We start from the raw sequence: 22,080 nt of genomic DNA, 5'->3' as shown, positions 1-22,080 counted from the left end.
AGGAGTACTACACTACCCTTATCATAACTAGCACCCTCTCTAATAATGCAACTGTTTATCACTTTGAGATTGGCCATGACCAGGTAAACTAAAACACCATAAGGGGGTAAGATGGGTGGGAAATGTAAGTTCTGAAATACATTTTCAATTTAGGAAAATGTTAATTTTTGATGTCTTTCCTCTTCTCACAAAAAGATAGAATACCACATGGAACTGATGGAGGGCAAATGAGAAAATAATCCTTCTTCAGCTAGCAACCAAAAAAAGATATGGATCCAACCACAGGATACTGGAATCTCAATCCCACAGAGTACATCAGTGTGAATGAGAGTTAAAGGATGTACCTCTAGGTCTAGAGTGACAAGGGCACAATGGACTGTACACAACAAGTCAAATGAATCCAAAACCCAACCTCCAGGAACTGATTGATATCTGCACAAGGTAGGATGAACATATTACTGTTGATATGTTAACCACTGTTCCCAGTGTTTGAGTTTTGACACATGGTTTGATGGTTGACATGTGGTAGGAAAGGCAACTAATCCAGTAGCAAATCAACTACAAACCAAAACCCAGCCATTCTGAACAGATGTAGATGTGGGAGTAGGAAAGAGGATCATACCATCTCCACCTCAAGTTCAGCAGACTAGAAGGAATCCAGATCTTCCCCCTTCCCTACCTATGAATGGGATACATAACAACAACATGATAAATTTTCAACTGATCTGACATCACAACATACATACCATTGGTATAGTAAAGGTGTCTCTGAAAAGCAGACTACCTCCCACAAGAATAGGAACCATTCCTAGTAAAATAAGAATTGGAATAAAAAAATCATTAAGGCATAGTGTAAGAGGAAAAATCAAATTAAGCCATCATGACTCACAACAAGGGCAGAGAGAACAAGAGTATAACTGAATGAGAAAAAGAGACATTTGTAATACATATGTGAAGACCTATGTTGATTAGTTCAGCTCTGAATTCAAAACCCAACCACTGGGAACTGATTTCCGTGCAGAGGTAGAGTGAGAGATTGCAATTGAAGAGGTGAAATGCAATTTTTGCCTGCTCACTCTAAAGCTACAAGATCCCCTTGGATAAACCCATACCGAGATGGAGTATCTACCTGAAGGACATTTTGTCATTTACACCAGCAGCACACCACCACCAAACTCTCAACTGAATAGTTTTATCATTATTTGAATAGTACATTATTATTAATTCCAGAGAATGCTTTCATAATCAACCACACAAGAGGCTAGGAACTGGAAAGTGGTAAGGTCTCTCATACTCCACTGGAATGGGCATATGAATGAAGCTAATATACTGCTAGGAAAATCTACCTAGTCACAGTCTCACTGAAGAGTGAAGTATGATAATAGGTATAAGATCCAGAATATGAGGAAGAAACAGATACCCAAATCAGTTGTTTGGTTGGTTTGGTGTTTTATGGCACAAAGCAACTAGGCTATCTGCACCAAACATCTGGTAAAAAGTAAAATTAGTAATATTCAAAAAAGGAATTTGAAATAAAACAAAACAAAGTTTAATTTTTGAATTAAAAAAAACATAAATTGTATTAAAACCAATTTTTACATCTAGTCTACAGTGGTAAGATAAAAACTACAATTATACAAGTTGTAAAGAACTTTCTGTATCATAATTGTAATTATCCTAACTCGTAAGGAAGATTAACAGTTAAGTTCAAAAACCACCATTAATCACCTGAAGTTGGCCTTTTCAGTCCTGGTTGAGTTACTTAATGTTAAGGTCCTTTTCAGAAAAGTAAAGTAATAAAAGTAATAATAGATAGATTTAGCTGCGGTGTTGGCAAGCTTGTTCTCACGAATACCAACGTGGCCCAGTATCCAGAAAAACTAGATAGAAGTAGATGTTAAAGAGAAAAAGGGCAGTCAGTTTTAAATATCAGAGAGAACAGGTTTTGAACTAATATGAAGAGATTTCAGGGCCAGTAGAGAACTAAGTGAGTCAGTATAAATAGTGCAATTTGAGTACTGCTTAGATACCCAAATCAGTTGTTTGGTTGGTTTGGTGTTTTATGGCACAAAGCAACTGGGCTATCTGTGCTAAACATCTGGTAAAAAGTAAAATTAGTAATATTCAAAAAAGTAAAACTGAGGAAATAGGAAATTCCTATTTGTATAAATAGGAATGGAAGGATGGTTTGAAAGACATTCAGCAAATACAGTATTTCCGATCAAAAGTGTCTGCTTTACTCAGATGACTTAAAGAAAAATCACATTTAGGGATTATAATAAGCTATGGTTGGATGGGCTGAGCAGTGGATACAGCAATGTTATCCAAGGACAGACCCAATTCATCCAACTGTGCCTGGATACAAAGGCCAAAAAAAGCAATGGCAGATCATCTGTTCTGAAAAAGCATGGCCCACTGAGGAAGGAAAACACAACCCCAGGTGGGATCGTTTGGTAAGGAATGAAGTTTTGAAGCATATAGTAAAGACAGTTGAAAACAGCAGAGGTGCAACGAAGGTTCATGAGACTCTATGTATAAGCTCTGAACTGGGGAGGTGCAGAAAGACCTAGTGCAGAGCCAAAGTCCTTGATGATGAATGGGGTCCAGCATCGTTAATGCCAAGGGTCTGGCAGAGCCATAGACCAGTGATCCATAGTTGAGTTTTGATCAAATAAGAGCACAATATATCTTTAGCATAGAGCATCGATCTGCTCCCCAAGTGGTGGAAGAGAGGACAAGGAGGATGTTCAGTGCTCTTACATTTGACCTGTAGCTGCTTGATCTGTGGTATAAATGTCAGCTTACGGTCAAAGATAAACCCTAAGAACTTTGTCTCAGGGACCACAGGCAGCACAACTTCACCAATACAGAGTTCAGGATCAGGGTAAATACCCCATTGGCAGCAAAAGTGCATGCAAATGGTTTTAGAGAGAGATATGTTAAAACTGGTTGCTGTGGTACACTTCAGTAAATGATGGAGGGCAGTCTGTAGCTGCTGCTCAATATACTTCATGTTTGACAACTGACAAGAGATGTGAAAGTCATTGATATAGAGCCTGTTTGCAACTCCCTCTCACTGTTCAGTGATGGCATTATTCTTTGTACTGAAAAGTGTGATACTCAAAACACAGCCCTGAGGGACTCCAAGTTCCTGTAGAACTTGGAATTGCCTAGCCATTAATTTTAATAAAAATAAGTAAATGGTCACGTTACCCATATATATATATGAAGGTCTCTCAAAATGCCATATATCCATGTTGTATCATAAGCCTCCTCAATGTCAAAGAATATTGATACAAGATGCTGTTCTTTGAGAAAGGCTTTTCTGACTGACATTTCAAGTCAAATCAGGTGGTCCATAGTGAAGTGCTCTAATCAGAACCCACACTGGGTGAACAAGAGGAGTTTGTTTGATTCGAGGAACCAAACAAGAAGAGTATTAACCATCCTCTCTAAGGTTTTACAGAGACAGCTCATCAATTGTATGGTAGTTTGAAGGAATCGTGGGATCCTTCTCAGGCTAAAAGAAAGGTAGAATGATAACCTGGTACCAGGCATCAGGAAAAACATTCTCCTGCTAGATCTGGTTAAAAACAATCAGAAGAATAGCAAGAGAATTGAAGGTAGATTGCACAGCATATCATAGTGTACATCATCAGGTCCAATCAATATACTGCCAGACCGATGAAGGGCCAGTTTGAGTTCCACCAGTGTAAAGGGACAATTATAGACATAGAGACAATCAGCTCGAAAAAAAAAAGGTGATTGCTCTGCCTGAGTCTTGATGGCTAGGAAGGTGAAGGAAGAAGCAAAAGTGCTAGATACCCAGCAAAAGCTTTCATCTAGAGTATAGGTGATGCTCCAGGTATCAGTTACTTCCTGGCCATCAGAGACCAAGATCAAGAGGGGGACAGAATTATATTGCCCACTGACCTTTCAAATCTTGTCCCATGTGACTTTGTAACTGGTGGTAGAAGAGATGCTGGTTGTGAACTTAATCCAAGAGTCCACCTGGCTTTGGTGTCTTACCCAGCAAGCATGTGCTGGAAAGCAATGCAGTTTGAGAGTGTGGGATACCAACGAAAAGTATCCCAGGCTAGTTTTTGAGCCTTCCATGCCATGTGGCAGGCAGGATTACACCAGGGATGAGGATATCATGGAAAACATGTTGGGGTTTTGGGAAAACAATGAGCAGCTTCCTGTATAATACGGTCAGTTACTGCTGCAACACAGTTGTTTACTGTTGGCTTACAAATGATAGCAGAATCAAGTTCTGTGAAAGCAGTAAAAGAGGGTCAGTTTGCTTGATCCAGCTTCCACTTGGGCACGTGGATTAAGTGGCATCAACCATGGCCAGTCTCTCTCAAAATTATAGGAAAATGATTACTGCCACATGGATTATTGTCAACCCTCCATGAAAAGTGGAATAACAGTGAAGGGGAACAAACTGAGAGATCAATAGCAGAATAGGACAGACTCGGTGCATGAAAATAAGTATAAGAACTGCTACTGAAAAGAGAAAGGTTGTGATATGAGAGCATACTCTCCACAGACCACAGACCTCCCATCAATATCAGCACTTCTCCAGAGGAGATGATGTCCATTAAAGTCCCCCAAGATTAAAAATGGAGATGGCAACTCTTAAATGACAGCATCAAGGTCTGATTGATCATAAATCTCTCCAGGTAACAGGTACAGAGAACAAACAGTGATGGTATGACCCCAGGAATCACGGATGAATATGCCTCCAAAAGTGTGTTGAGTGGCAAGGACAAGGTGGGCACATGCTGATCAACCAACAGTGCCACCCCTCCATGCACTCATCCATTACACAGCCTATTACTTCTCTACAAAGAAAACCACCAAAAGATCCCTGTATTAGCAGGTTTCAGAAATGTTTTCTGTAAGGAAAGACATACCGGATGGTAGGAAGAAATTAGTACTTTGATGCCATCCAGATTAGAATGTAAACTTCAACAGTTCCATTGTATGTTTATGTATAGACATACTGGGTGAACAGCCCTTCTGTTTATGACCACGTCTTTTTTCTTTACTGTCTTTATTCAAGGGAGGTCTATCAACCTCCCTTGGTTGATTGGACAGGTCTTTGTTGTTGGAAGAGGATACCAGCGACTGAGAACGTAAACAAATGATCGTTTTGCATCTTGGGGTAGGAGAAGATGTACCCAAGGAAATGCCCAAACCTGGAACCATAGGAATTGAATCTTGGGGTTTGCTGGAATGTATGTTGGGGACAGAGATGGGTGTTAACATTGATTCATCATCTTTTTTAACCATGGGGGTCAAAAGACTTTTCATCTGGTTTGAGAACGATTCTTTTGAAAGCACAGAGATCCATCTGCACTCCCACTGTAGTTGTGGAATGTATGCATCAGCATACATCTGAGATGAAGTGTTGGAAACAAGCCTCACAGTAAGTAATGTTTTGAATCGTTTTCAAATGCTGCACCTCTTTTTCTTCCAACCATTTAGGGCAAAAATGAAAGTAGGACGGGTGAGAGCCATTGCAATTGACACAACAAGGGTCTGTTTCTCACTCATAGGCATTGTGGTCCATGCCACCACAAGTAGTACTTGTCAAGAAACCATGACATGACATACCACTGATGCTACAAACATCTGAGAGGTTTGGAATGTATGACTGTACCTTGCAATTAAAATAACCTGCCTTGATGGTGGCAGGTGTATGCAGTAATGTAAATGTTAGAATGAGGACATTGGTCGGCATCTTAATTCTATCTTTGCGAGTTGAGATACGCCTCACTGCTGAAACTCCTTTGGTGAAGAAACCAGCAAGAATCTCTGACTCGGGATGTTTTTCAAATCCCTCTCAACAATAACTCCTCATGACGAATTCAAAGTAGCTTAAAGTTTAACCTCAATAGGTATATCCCCAATTGCTTTTGAATACAAGAGGAGTTCATTGTGTTGAAATGTGGATGTTTCCACCAATATGTCACCAGAGCAAAGCTTCTTTACTGACTCTGGAGACCCAGCAAGTCCCTCTAGTCCCTTCTGAATAAAAAAGTGAGACATCTGCCCTAGACGTATATCTGAAAGATAATATAATATAAGAACCAAGAAATGATTGAGATGGGATAGATCAATTACAGAATTCCAAACTTCAGCAAGAATACATAACTAATGAGGAAAATATTAGATATATGGCAGGCAAGTGACAGGAAGATGCTGGATGTGGAACATGAATACAGAATTCACTGGCTAAGGAGACAGACAAGCAACTGAAAGAAAAAGAAATCAAATGTAGCAATACAGCTATCCCACGTGACGCTAATGTCACAAGAGTAACACCCCCAAATATAATGGATCAGTGGAATAAAGGAGCTGTTGTAACTCCCAATTATAAGTGGAAAGAAAACAAACTTGGTGCAAGACAGTATGCTACCCTAGAAGATCCTAAAAGCAAAACACTCACATTAGTAGGGAAAGAGCTCAAGATGAGAAATACTCCAACATGCAGGTAAGGGGGAGGAAAGTATCCTATGAAAATCCCCAATCTTAACCTGAAGATGGCCTATAAAGGTGGAAAAGTTGTTCTCTTCTTATCAATAAAAGTGTTAATGCCCATAACAGCCATTCTGAGATACATATAAAAAGCCAGAATAGTATAACAGCTTATCTGTCCATAGTCAGCAGACCGAAATCTGTGGGCCACCAAACTCAAGGCCTGACGAAGGTCAACTCACATAATGATCAATCTCCCAATGTGTCTAAGCTGAAATATTCTTTAGTTGAGTACCAACATTTGAAGCCTACATAATTTTGCTGAAAGTAAATAACATTTTCAAAGTGAAAACATAAGTTATGGTGAACTAAATGAAAAATATCTCCACTTCACATGAAATTTAAAAAACAAACAAACAAAGAAACACATGAAGAGAATATAAACAAAAAAACAACTTGACAATAGCACTGCCAAGAGATAAGTGATAGTTCAGTAGAATCAAACAGTGGGAGTCACATGCATGAGACAAGTGTGTCGCACACCTGTTGATGGAGTGTTGTCTCATGATAATTTGCATGCAAGTTACAGTTCAACCATGTTGATCTTAGGGTATGTGGGAGGTTAAAAGCTTGTGGTATATGAAAAGTTTTGCACAAAGATGAGAGTTCTGAATGAGAATGACTATTTATGTGAGAGAAGGTAATGTACTGTTTCAAAAATAAACACTTTTGTGCAATAAGGCTTCCAATCATGAAATTATACAATATGCATTATTAAAGAGGGTACTTGTTATGATAGGGATAGTGTTACAATCCAATCAATGGAGGGTTGCTGCAAGATCACTTGCATGTATCTATGCAGAAAGAAGTGGGGATTATAAGAGCAAAGACAAGCAAAACCTTCATGCCAAAAGAAGGTAGTACTAATTGAGAAAGTGTTTGGTGATAAAAGGTAAGATATCCTTTTGGAAAGATATTTTTTTTTTTATACATATCGCTGAAAGGAAAGTTTGTCAATAAATATAAAAATCGTTATGCATGTTTTTTGCGATTCTATTTAACCTTAATTTATACATTTAAAAGAAACTACATGTTGCAATTAGCAACATATTGTGACCCTTCAATTAGATCTTCCACTATATTTCCAGGTTCAAACAAATAACAAAAAGGCATGTTTTAATATTTTATTATTTATCCCAAATTTGAAAATGATAAACATAAAAAATGTTAGAATGGTTGTTCCTTACGATATAAAATGCCACATATATATTAGTCCTTTAGATGGAAACATATATGAGCTTCCAGCAATAAAAAAGTTAGTTGTTGTCCTATAATTCTAACCGAGGGACAACTTGACCTTTGGACTGAACATCTAATTTTTGAGCAAAAGATACCTTGACCTTTGGTATAAATATCTCTGGAATTTTGGATTACAAACACATCTGTCCTCATTCTAAACCTCCTGTTGTAATAACTGCTACAGAAAAGTATATTATCAAACAAGGAATACTTACTAAACACTGGTTGCAGTCTCTTCCAACTACATTTCTCTTGCAAGTACACTCTCCAGTAAAAACATTACAGCCACGACTGCCAATTGTACCGAAGGTGTTACAACTGCATGCTAAAGAACAAAATTTATATTAATTTCCACAGATAATTTTTTAAACTGTTATTTCAACCAACCTTAACACATTTTCTCTTTCTTATTAATAATTTTGTTTTTTGTAAATAAACTGTTGAATCAAGCAAAATTTACAAAACAAATATTGGTTGCATCACTCTAAAAACATTTCTATTTATGGATAACTGAAAATTAGATAACAGCAACATTTCTACTTATAGATACCTGAAAATTAGTTAACAACAAGGTTTCTACTTATGACTAACTGAATATTAGTTAAAAAGATTTCTACTTGATGGATAACCAAAAACTGGATAACAACATCATTTCTACTTTTGAATAATTGAACATCAGCAAACAGAAACATTTCTGGTTATGGATAATTGAACATCAGTTAACAGAAACATTTCTAATTATGGGCAGATGATTTTTGAAATAATATGCACCAGTACAGCATAACAGCACCATTTTTCATACTGTTAAGTAGAAGAAAAGGTGACAAAACTTGAATAAATAATGTAAATGAATGTGTGAATTTTCCCCTTTGAACAAATCTTTTGTTTGTAAGACCAAACACTGAACTACAAGTGTTACAAATAACAAAGTTTAAATAAATGTGAAAAATAGTGTGTGTGATCATGTATGCGTGATTATGTGATAATCAGTGCAGCATGAGGTATGAAATTTCAAGAAAGATTAGCATGTCATTAACAGGGAACATTAAATGTCACCCAGTTTTCACACCTATCAGACATGGTTTCTATCAGTTGATACATGGTAGTGGTCTTATTTTGACTGACAAGTTTCAACTGGGCAGTGGCAGGTGAGAGCCAGCCTGGATGAATGCAACACTGAGTTCAAAGACATTACTTGGAACTAGGAAAGTTGAGCAGCACATGAGTCTAGACTGTACATTCATTCAAATAAAATAAGTCACAAATTGGATGAAGAAAATTAACATCATTAATCCCACAACACCTTCTCAGTCAATATAAAAATATGCGCACAAGTGCGAGTATTGGGTACGAGTTATTTTGAAATTATATGCTTAGTCGAGCTGGCGTATATTTCTCTTCTACTGTACTTTGATTTTATTGGGAATGTATGTTGCTTTTATTACATCTTAAGAAATAACCCCAACATAAAAATGAAATGAATTACAAGCATTTCTTCTCCTTCTGTGAATAAAAAAACTAGAATAAGGAAGGAAGTGATCCAAGAACAGTAATTAATGGTATCTGTGACAGTTTCTGTTCCTGGTCCATCTGGTGTCCATGAGCTATCTGACAATGACTTGCCTAATTCCTGGACTGCTAATAAAAAATTATCTTCAGAAGAAGTACAGCTGGCTGAATATTAGAAACAAAAAACTTAGTTGTACAACTTGTCATAAAAATTGGAACTTTGGGAGTGGAAACAAAGGCAGAACTGAACATTTCTAAGGAATGGGCAAACAATGAAATAACTTATTCTGATGAAACTCAAAAGCTAAAGCTTCTGTCTTTGTAGGAAAAAATTTTGATTGCATGGAAACTACAGTAAAACTGTTGGCTTAAAATGTATGTTTAAAAACATTATCTTAATGATTAATGCAGGAATTTTTTGCACAGCATACAGGTTTGCAAAAGTAAAATCAATCATTTCATAATTGTGAATCAGAAATAGATTTAAGAGATAAATGGAACTGACATGGGCTTATCCTTCACTCAATGAATACATGTGTTAATAATGTGAATCACATTAATAATGGAATGAAAAAATACCAATTAATATAGTTACTAAACTGAAATGCAGAATTTCATTGATAACACTGCACAACGATTTTTTTGAAAAGTTTTTCTTCTTGAAAACTTTTTGCTGATTGTGACAGGTACCCGGTGGGTATGCACAAATATAGTTTTGGTTTTGGTTCATCATGTAGGAACTCTGAGAAATAGACGGTTAACTGTTTACTGGCAATAACATATTTAATTGTGTTTATGTTTCTAATACGTTATTAAGTTCAACATAATTAAAAGTGTTTTGCTTCTGATTTTCGTTTGTATTCAATGTCCAGTGCATCACGTTGCAGTGTCCAACAGCAGTCAGCAAGCATTAACGGATTCCAGTTGCCCCAATATCATTTTTCCATTGTAGCAATGTCCTGGTGAAACCAAGATTTCAATGAAACGGTACATGATGGGCAAATTTGGATGTGACTTTTGTGATCAGCAGCCAAAAATCTATAAGGAACACCCAACAGTGTTCAAGAAGCAAATACTTTGTTGTGCAGTGTAATTGGCATGTCAAGTTTTTGAGTAAAAGATCTTCCTTAACTTGTTGGTAGTCAAGTATTTCAGCTGCTACAATACAACTCTAATGCTTCTTCATTTTGTAACTTTCTTCGTGACGCCATTTTGGATCGAAAGTGATACAATTTGTAAGTAGGTCAAATGCATGTATGGTGCTGACATCTAGCGTTGAAGTTAGGTATTATTGAGAACGAATTAACTCGTTCGTGGCACTGTGTTACCGATCGACTTGGACGAGTTATCTCGTCTACTGCACTGAACAAATTAATATTGTATGTTCCAATCCTTGTTCCTGAGCACAGACAGCCCTTGAGTAGCTTTGTTCAAATTAAAAAAAAAACCTTGTTCCTGATAAAAAAAATAAACTTACTGGTACATTTACTTTTGGACTTGATTGAACTTGAAAATGTTAATGCAAAAAGAAATTTATGGCTCTCTGCTCGTTCAGTCTTACAAAATGAATGAAGATTGCCTGAAAAGCTATTTACTTTGTTTGGCAAGCAATGGTGCAGCTGTGATGTTATGGAGTAACAGTGGAGTTTAGAAACTGATGAAAGACAAACTTCCTTCTGTAATTGTGTGGCACTGTGCTAATAACAAATGAGAACTTACAGTCAGTGACACAGTAAAATCAATTTCAGGAATCAAAAGATTTAAAGCGTTAATAAATAAACTGTCTTTTATCACTCATATCCTTAAAACAGCAAAAAACTGAAAGTGTGCACAAAGTTGCTGGAGATTCAACTTTTAGAAACTAGTCATGTTTTAAGAACTTGATAGATGGCACCTAGTTTCCAGACAGTTTCAGCTGTTTGGTAAAACTGAAGTGTTAATGCAACATTGTTAAGAAATGAAGCATGATTCAACATGAGACAAAAGACAGTGATGTGCATATGGGTGCTTACAGCAAAAACTTGCAAGTGCAGAATTTATGTTGGATATAAGATTGATGTGAGATGCTCTCCAAGATTTACCTAAACCTAGTTTGAACTTACAAAAGTGTGATATAGACTTGTACAAGGCAAGTCATAAATTAAAAAATTAAAAACTTGTACAAAAGAAAAACAAATGATTCCAGGCAAATATTACAAAAAGGCCACGAAAGCCATAAAAACTTTCACTTCCAGGGAGTTTTACATGATAAAAAAGATTGCAAAGATGATTCTCAAATTAATCTGGATGCTTTTCACTGAACCTTGAAAAAATTAATCAAAAATAGATTGCTTGATAGTGAAGATGATGATATGGTACAATGTGTATGCATGTATGATAAAAAACACTGTCCAGAAAATGTTGGTACTCATTTTAACATTTGACAAGATGGAGATCAGAAAATCATCAATAAAACTTCAGTTAAATGAAAGACATGATTTGCAGATTGCCTCAGTATTTGATCAAAAACACTGTTAAAAAAAAACTGCAGCACTTGAAACATGCTCCGAGTACAATTCAGTTTCTTTCAGTGAATGTGAAAGATTTTCACAGATGAATTTCACTGTCACCCCAAACATAGCTTTAATAATCACAAAAATCTTTTCAGCACATTTGTTTATTAATCTTTTCAAAAAAAAAAATGTAGAGTTATGGTTGCTCTGAAAATGTCACTCAGCAGTAAACATCAAAAACAAGGAATAAAGTCAGGATACTGAGTCAGCTGAGAACATGATGAAAATATGAGTATCAACACTTTTTTTTGTCACACACACACACACACACACACAAAGTACTGTTGATGGATAACCAGTATTAAATAACAGCAACATTTCTACTTACAAATAAATAAAAATTAGATAACAACAACATTTCTACTTATGAATAACTGAACACTGCAAAATAGAAACATTACTAATGACAAATAACTGAACATTAATTAACAGCAACATTTATAGTTATGGGAAACTGAATATTAGTTAACAGTAACATTTATACTTATCAGTACATGAACATCAGTTAACAGAATTATTCATACTTACGTTCACACCCATCTGGATTATCAGAGAGAAATTTCCAGTAGCCATCTTTACACCGATCACATCGAACACCACCTACATTTGGCTTACAATGACAAGATCCTGCTTTTGATCCTACAGCAAGATCAGTATGAGCATCACAAGTACCTCCATCTATGGAACCACGAGGATCACAATCACATGCTAGGGAAAGAGAGAAGTACATAACAATTCCAAGGAGTACAGTATGCAACAGGATATTTTTCATGATTACAGCACTAATAAAAGTTAAAATAATATATCAATTTTACCACATCAGTCTTTATTAGCATGTTATAAGTTTATAGTAAGAAAAATATATAATAGTGTTTTAAACACCACTTATTTCTTGTCACCAAACTTGACTTCCACTCAACAACAGCTTTTCATGTTGGCAATATAATAATAATGAAAAAAAAGTCTTAAATATAAACAACATTTTATTAATATTTTGTGTTTTAATTCAATCACTTTTAGTAACTTTGATATATGAACTAATATTTTCTTGTATTTTAATTCAACCACTTTCTAATTCTGTGGCAGTGTGTTTAAGAAATATTGAAAATCTACATTCATTCTTCAAATGGAAAAAACTTGTATGTGTGAAATTAAATCTGAGATAAATAGATTTTCTAAAGAACTATATATAGGTTTTTTAAGTTTGTGAAACTAATAAATTTATTATGTAATAAAAACATGAACAAATCTATGAAAATAATTCAGTGTATATCACACTTCATAGAGTCATAGAATTCAGTACAAGGAACTGACCAAGCCAACTGGATAAAAATCTCTCATTTTAGGTAAATTTTGTAGGAGTCCCCTAATAGTAATTAGAGGGCTGATTACATTATTAAAGTTAGTTTTATTTAAGTTTTTGTGTGACTTCCATATTATTACACACCCTGTAAGCAACAAAGTCATAGACTCACAGACAACAGTTTAGAAAAATGCATTTAAAGAGCCAATAGGATCTAAATAAATCTCAATAAGTAATTCTATGATTTATACCAATAGCTTTGATAAATAAAAATCATTAAATTAACATCTCTACAAGCATGCAATCAAAACAATAACAACTAAAATAAAACAAAGTCTACTCTAAATTAGAGTTAATCAAGTAACTGACTGCTTTTATCTGTGATATTTCTTTATAAATTGTACTGTATCAAATGATTTTCTTTATATGACTCTGGCTCCACTTGCTTATCAACGATTACAGAGAAAGTGGTTTGAAAAGAAATTAATTACATATTGCAATATATATATAGGTTATTGCTGTCATGTAAAAGCCATGCATGTCCAAAAGCCCAACTTTAAAAATTCAGATTCAGGGTTTTAAAACTACAAATGTTAGGTTAACTACATCTCAATAATGTGACAAACATACTGCTTCTTATCTGAAGACTGAAAACAGAATGTGGAATGAGATTTTCCGGAAACATTACTATGTAAAACACAAATAATGAAAACAGACTTGCAGTAATTTTAACATCACAATGATGATGTAATAAAACATACTTTTCAAATAAAACAACTTCTACAAAATTATTTACATGCATACATTATGTTCTTAACATTGTACAATAGTTATGAGATATAGGTTCATAATATGAATAGGAGACATAGTCACCAGTGGTGATGAAAACCAAAATATATGACACTTTATCTTCTTAACAGAACTGTACCACACCCCTTACGACTCAACTCACCTACACCAACAGTACTGTACAACACCCCTCACGACTTGACTCAACTACACTAACAGAACTGTACAATGTCCCTCTGACTAGACTAGACTTACGCTGGCAAATGCTAGGGTTTGTGATGTCTAGATTCGGGTCTTGATAGAAGAAAGGCTTGCACTGTTCACAGTTTCTTCCTATGGTGTTATGTTCACAGTAATCACAGACTCCACCACTCACTCTGCCAGTTACTTCCCATACAGCTGGATCAAAGTGACATTTGGTGGCATGGTTATTGCAGTTGCATTCTAAAAGTTACCATAATAAATAAAGAATAAATGTCAGTCTATGAAAATAAAATTTCAACTGCTCTTCTGAAAAAATCTTTATATCTACAGTTAAAATATCCTAGCAAATATAAAATAAGTACAAACACAGGATAGTTAATTTTTGGGCAACCTCACAGTCCCACTGAATAAAACAAAGATGTTCTGAAAGAGGATATTTTAATTAACTTCACAAAAATGGTATTTTCAGAAACCCCACAAAATTACTATGTACAAGTACTCCAGCAAACTACTTCATTCCTTAATAATGAATTGACAGACAACAAATGATAGACATGAAATGAAGTGGTTTCATTTTAGGAGCACATTCTAAATGTTTTGACATAATATTTTCCCATATTCTTCAGACCAATTTATTTTTGTATATGCACAGTGTGCTTCCATACACATGAACTTCATTCCTTAAAAACTATAAAGCTACCATGGTACATCACAATACTCAGTAAGACAACCAGATCTATACCTTCCACAAATTCCTCTAGACCATGGGTTCCCAAACTTTTTAAGACCTGTGGAGCATCACATCAGAGAGGAAAAACATTACAAAGCCTTAATAAAAATATACACTAAAAATAGAAACAATCAGTCACTAGTACCAGATAAAGTTTACTTCAAGCTTTTAGAATATAAAATGTTTTTAAAATATCAATATTTAAAGAAAAATTTTTACTTCTACTTACTTGTTCAAAAATTTCTGCTTGCAAAATTTATGTCAGTAAAAGTACAATGTACTTATTTATTAGTGGCTCGGATAGGCTTGCTTTTATTCACAAAGTAGTTCAATTTTAAAGTTATGGTTGTTACCTGTAAGCATAAGTCATCTTCAGTATTTAGTCTGTTTCTAAATTTAGTCTTTGTAGCTGTATACAGTGAAAATGTTTGCTCACAAAGATATGTTATTGGAAAATGCACAAAAATTTTCAAAGCTCTGTTACTTGTTTCAGGTTATTATATGGCCATTTGGATCCAAAATTATGTAATTTCTTTCTGCTGAAACGTTGTTTTTAGGATGTAATCAGTTGAAATTTCTATAGGCTGTTCTTTCTCTTTCAAAGCAAATTGTTGGTATTTGCAGAGTTAAAGAGATTTTGAATCTACAGTAATTTTTTTCTAAATGAGGAAGGAAGTACTCCCCAATAGTTGTATACAAATCAGATATGCACTGCAAGACTGAAACTTTTGCATCTTTACTAAAGGAAATTTCATTCGTAAGTAAAAAAAATCACTGAGATTTTCAAAGCAATCAAGTTCTTCCACAAGTATACATCCACCCTAAAGTTTTAGCTTACGTTGAAGTGCTTCCATTTTATGCTGAGCTTTGAAGTACATTACCCTGTTACCCTGCATTGTAGCATTCATTTCATTTAGATAGACAAATATATCTGAAAAATAAGCCACTTTCTGTATCCAGCATTTGTCCCTTAATACATATGCATGTTCAAAATACCATTCAGATAAAAAGAAGTCTATCTCCTCATGCAGTTCGTAAAACCGAGCAAGCACTTTTCCCCAAAAAAAGCCACCAGACTTCAGTATGAAACAGCAAATTTTTATGCAAACTTCCCAAATCTTCACAAAGGGGCACAGTAATATAGATATTACCACTACACATTGAGTGGTCTTGATTTTATAAAAGTAACAATTTTTATGATATCACCCAATACCTCTTTCAAGTCTTCTGGCATTCGTTTTATTGCAAGTGCATGAAGATGAAGACAGCTGTAGATTCTCTCATTCTCTGGGTTTTTCTTTTTTATATGTGCCACTGCACCTAAAAATTTTCCAATCATAGCTGTAGCCCCATCAGTGCAAATATTTGAGCAAAGCTGCTATTGGACCTCATGTTCTTCCATAAATAAATTGATTGGTCAATTTAACTATTTCTACACCTGTTGTTTGAGTAGATACAGGTTTGCAAATTAGCATATCTTCTTCAAAACTAGCTTCATGAATATAGCGAACAAACACACAAGCAACGTCTCATAACCTGTGAAGCAAAAAAGCTGAACTCACTTTTACTCTCCTCATTAACTCTATTAAGCAATTTGCTGACCTATCCTTAATTCTTCGAGAAACCGAGTTGTCAGAAAGGGACACAGAGTTAATGTTTTTAAGAAATTTCTCATGGTTTTATCAAATCTTCTGTAATTGCATAAGCTTCACCTACTAGATGTCATTTTAACTTTGCTGGATGCAAACTACCATTACTCAACACTGTTCAACATTCAACACACAACCCAATAGGTCCACCTTCATTACCTGCCCAAGTAAAACCATATTCAATAAAACTTTCATCATACTTTCTTTTCCTTCTTGTTTTGGTACTTCTTGAGTCCTTCTGTGTTGAAGTACTTCCACATGACAATAACACAGATGAATTGGTATTAGGCCTAAGCCTAATAATATTTTCACTTGTATCAGATTTATTACTGATATTCAGTCACCTTTATAATGGATAAGTGGCTGAATTATTGATTTGTCTAAAAACATATTCTTATATCTTTGACACTTCACAAGTATTTTCCCAGACACAAAAATAGCTTATTAATGAAACTCATTCATGTACTTGAATTTTATCATCATACAATGACATGCCGACCTAAGATCAGTGTTGCCATAAATAAAATCAGAAATAAAGATTTGTTGAAAAAAGGCTAAGCTGTTAGAATAATATACTTTTCCTGAAAATAAAGGGCAACCTATTATTTTTACAATTTTCTTTGGTTTTTCTAACAGAAATTTTAAGCCAAATAATAAAATATTAACCCAGACCTGACATGTGTCTAAATTTCGAGCAAAATGAAACATGACACCATGCAGGTGTATGACATCATAGAGCTCATCAATACCAAGTTTGTTTAATTAAACTACAATGAATCTAACCTAACCTAACAATTACCAATTATAATTGTCATAAATATAATTATACTTCATATAAATATACTTTGAAATTGAAACAACTGATACTGTATCTAATTGCATCACAATGTTTCAAATTTGGACAAGTTTCAGCTATGACATCTTGTTTCATTTCATTCAAGATTTAGCCACTAATTCAGATCTGGCTTTTAAAAGACAGTTAGCAACACTACCCAAGATTGACTGATGTTTCATACGAAAATTACTAGGCCCTTTTGCATCTCCAATGATACATGCAATCTTGAGATGGTGCCATATCTACTAGCAACCAATGGTGCCACTGTCGATGTTAACTGAGATTGTATTAACACTTTCACTGTGAGAACTTTACCTTAGCTAAATAAAATAATCTGGCATTAAGCAGAATAAAATATTAAAAGGCCCAGTACATGATAAACGTGTTATATTAAAGATATATTTTACTTTTTTGTACAGCATATTCTGATTCAATTTTATAGTTTTAGGAAAAAATATTAATATTCTAAAATTTCCTGGTGAAGCCCCAGATAAGTATGGCAGAGCCCAAGGGCTCTGTGGAGCATAGTTTGAAAAACCATGTTCTAGACTACTCTTGTAAAAGTCAACATATCAATACATCTAAAGACTTAAAATAGCAGATCTGTAATCACCAAAGGCTAAAGTGTACAAAAAGGGTCCACAAGACCAATCTCAAGACTTCAAACAACAGATCTGTCATAACACACAGGAATATTGTGCACTGAGAGTCCATAAGACCAATTTCAAGACTTCAAACAGCAGATCATCATTACATAAAACCCACAAGAGTACTCTTAAAGCTCCAAGAACATATCTGTTGTCTCAAGATATAACACTCTTCTATCCAACTTGCTAACTTATCCTTTACATCTATGGAGATTTTTTTTACAAGCTTTTCATTGGGCACCTTGTCAAACATCCTATAAAAATCCAAGTACACCAAAGAGCCACAAATCCAATGAACAAGAAAACTAAATTCTGAAAGCTTACAGAAAATGTACCCACCATAATTACACAACACCTTCAGTTTATAAATTAGTAACAGCCCAGTGAGCTCTGAACTACTATATAACAACTAACAGAAGCTTTCATGGTTCAAAACATTACTCTCCAATCTTATTAAAGCATCATAAGACATTATTTTCCCATTCATCATTTTGTAAGCTACAGTTAACAACAATGGTCAAAAGACTTTACTTACTAAAACTTTGACTCTAGCTAAACATAATGGTGACCATTTCATAAGCTACAGTTAATGATAATTATCACAAAAGTTTACTTAATAAAAGTTAACATTTTCTTAAATCAAAGATGTATTTCCAATAATATTCACCTCCCCTCACACTAAAGCTATTACTAGACTGCAAGAATTTTTTCCTATATCCATCTAAACATTTGTCAGATTTTGTCTTGCTCCCTCTAATTTTTTACACTCTATTCAATTGTCCTAGGCAATATTTTCTCGTGACACTCTATATCTATGTCAATGCATCCTCCATTCTCATATTACATATAACCACTTCATTCATTTCTCCAAAAATAACTTAATCAGCAGTCTCTAACACCAGCTCTTAATAGGGAGGAAGAGTGGGAGAATGAGGTAAGCATTATTGGAAATATTAGCAAATATTAGAAAATGTTGGCATAACAAAATGTTTAGAGAGAACATGGGACCTACTAGTCCATATTGGCTGTTCTGCACTCTAAAACTAAATTAAAAAAAAACTTAAATCCAGCACTTATCTTTCATATGCTTATCAATCATACTTATTCTTCAATGCATTTATTTTTATTGCCTCTACAACATCCAAAGGCAGCCCACTCCAAAGGCCAACTACTCTATTAAAAAAATGCAACCGTCTAAGCTGAAGATGGCTTCTACCCTGCCAAGATTTTTACTTGTGTCCTAATCCTACTAAAGACAATATTTCAAATATGGCTTAACCACTGACCAGTATAATGAAGTTATAACCTCTTTAGACTTGTATTCAATATTACTGTAGATTAGACCTAAAATCCTATCTGCCCTACCACTTGCTATGGCACACTCCTTGGATGGGTTTATAGACTAATCAACTATTTCACCAAGATGCCTTTCTTTCATAAAACTTTTAAGGTTGTTCCCATCCAAATTATCTTAAATTTATTACAGTTAAAACCCATCTGCCATTTATTTGACCACCTTAATAAATTATCTAAATCCTTTTGTAAAGCAGCAACATCCTCTTCACAGCTAGCAGTACCCAAGACCTTGATATCATCTGTAAATTTATTGACTATTCCTTCATCTATGTCACTGATGCAAATCAAAAAGAGCAACTATTTTAAAACTGAACCCTGAGGTACCCCATCTGTGACATTAATCTAGTTTAGCCAAACTCCATTTGTAACAACACTGCATCTTCTTTTATCCAGCCATCTTCTATCCAACTTGCTAACTTATCCTTTACATCTATGGAGATTTTTTTTTACAAGCTTTTCATTGGGCACCTTGTCAAATGTCCTATGAAAATCCAAGTACACCAAACTTGTACCCTTGTCTACATAAGCAGTAACATTTTCAAAGACTGTCAAAAGATTTGCAAAATAAGATTTTTCCTTGGTGGAACCATGTTGACTATCCAATACAATTTTAAACTTTGAGAAATGACTTTGCAAAGCATCTTTTAACAGACTTTCTAAAGCTTTTCCCACAACTGATGTAAGACTAATGGGTCTATAATTACTGAGGCAATTTTTACCACCTCTCTTGAAAAGAGGAGTTACATTAGCTTACTTTCAATCCTCTGGTACCTGCCCACTATTCAACAAATGACAAAAAACAGTAATAAGTGGCTTACATATCCAATCTCTAACCTCCTTTAAAACTCTTGGGGAAATATTATCTGGCCTAGGAGTCTTTCTGTTTTTTTAGATTTCCCAATTTTTTCTTAACCAACTCAGAATTAATGCAGTTATCTTGTTTAATTGCATTTCCATTTATAAATTGTTCAAGATGTGTTATACTGCTTAAATCTTCATTAGTAAAAACTGAAGAAAAATCAAATATCCAGTCATCTCCTAATTAGCAGATATTACCCTTCCTTTATCATCCCTGAAAAGTCCTACCCCCCTCCTAACATTTTATTTACCCTTAATATATTTAAGAACATCATAACTTAATTTCTACATTTTCATCCAACCTTTTCTCATACATCCTTTTTGAAGTGCTAATTTCTTGTATCGCCAACTTTCTTGATATTCTATAATTTGCTACATCTCCTCTCATACTAGTCAATTTGAGTTTCTTAATTTTATGAAGCTTTTCTTTAATTTTATCTGCTAAATTCTTTATCAGCCAACTGTTTTTTTTTTACTTCCAACTACCCATTTCTTTCCATAACAAACATGTTTACCTTGCATAACTTACAAGTTATCTTTAAAAATTTTCCACATATGATAAGTGTCTTCAAATAACTCAACTGCCCAATAAACAACAGAGAATTTTTGTTGCATCTCTTCAAACTTCGTTTTTTGATATTTGTAACCAAAATATCATTATTCCTTTTCTCCATATGCAATAAAATATTGAGCCTAATAGAGTAATTTCCACTTGCATTCAGATGTTCCTCAATTTCTTCTCTCTCAATCATTCCTGTATTTGAATTTAACAATAAATCTAAGATAGCATTGTTTCTAGTAGATTCCTTGACTAACTGGAAAAGAAAGTCATCCTCAACAGTTTCCAAAAAACCTTTCTCCCTCATGGTTTGACTTTAACATTTTCCACTCTATATGCCAGAAATTAAAATCATCAATAATTATGAGTTTATTAACAGCCAAAATCTTAAACTCATTGTAAAGTTTCTTATAAATTTCATTAATATATTTGGTAGTTAGTAACAAATTCCCACAAAAAGCCTCTTCCCTTTACATCAACTAATAGAAACCCAAATTGATACAATCTCCAAACCTTTAACATCTTCAACAGGGTGAAGCTCAAATTTTATATATAAAACTATTCCTCCCACTCTATTAAATAGCCTGTAACCCTGTTGTGTACTCACTGTGGTGCAATGCTAGATATCAGTGATGGTATAGGAGAGATCTAATTTGTCTCTGTGTCTGAAATAATAATCCAGGAATTCATACCATGTATGAATTGGCTTACCAATTCAAAAAAAATATATGCATATACACACACACACACATATAGGATAGTGAAAATTAATATATTTTGATGAAGTAAACAAAATTACAAAGAAAGACGGCATTAAAAATAGCAAATCTAAACCTCTGACTAATTACATTAATTTGTTATAACTTAAAAAACAAGCTGAAATAAAAATTAATTAAACAAATAACGCTGCAGTAATTGAAGAGTTCCCAGGATAAAAGCTATACTATGGGATTATAAAATTTACCCTAGATTTTGAAGGTGACTGTGGAAGTGAGGATACACTGTCTATCAGTTTTAATCTTCATTCACCAGTCTCACATAAAAAATAAAAGAGTGGTAATAGATATAGAAATAGAAATTACAAGAGCTAGATGTGGGTTCTCAAGCCCACAATGTCCCACATTTGTATATCCCTTCACTGCCTGCAGACAGTTGTGGGAAGGTGACTGTTCACCAAAGTAAAGAAGAAACACTAATTTAAGTAAATAAGGTACTACTATATGCCAGGTATATATTTTTGTTTTTTACAAAAATAAAATAGGTAACAGGGAGAACATTCAAAGAATCTCTGAGCATTTGTAGCA

General features: G+C 34.4%; 1 protein-coding gene across 6 annotated transcripts in view; it reads right to left on the bottom strand.

Moving 5' to 3' along the window:
* LOC143247096 (laminin subunit beta-1-like) overlaps positions 1-22,080 on the bottom strand; it is a 146,278-nt gene that overhangs the window by 79,748 nt on the left and 44,450 nt on the right. For all 6 annotated transcript variants that reach the window (XR_013026369.1, XM_076494551.1, XM_076494550.1 and 3 more), the window contains 3 exons: positions 14,194-14,382; positions 12,375-12,554; positions 8,001-8,110 (listed from right to left, as the gene is read on the bottom strand). Coding sequence is in view for 5 of the 6 variants with exons in the window: in XM_076494551.1 (XP_076350666.1) it covers positions 8,001-8,110; positions 12,375-12,554; positions 14,194-14,382 (479 nt within the window). In the remaining variant the exon portion in view is untranslated. The remainder of the gene's footprint in view (positions 1-8,000; positions 8,111-12,374; positions 12,555-14,193; positions 14,383-22,080) is intronic.

Source organism: Tachypleus tridentatus, chromosome 3, assembly GCF_004210375.1.
Source record: "Tachypleus tridentatus isolate NWPU-2018 chromosome 3, ASM421037v1, whole genome shotgun sequence".
Taxonomy (NCBI): domain Eukaryota; kingdom Metazoa; phylum Arthropoda; class Merostomata; order Xiphosura; family Limulidae; genus Tachypleus; species Tachypleus tridentatus.
The sequence above is the reverse complement of the archived record's forward strand: the minus strand, read 5'-3'. Positions and strand labels throughout refer to the sequence as shown.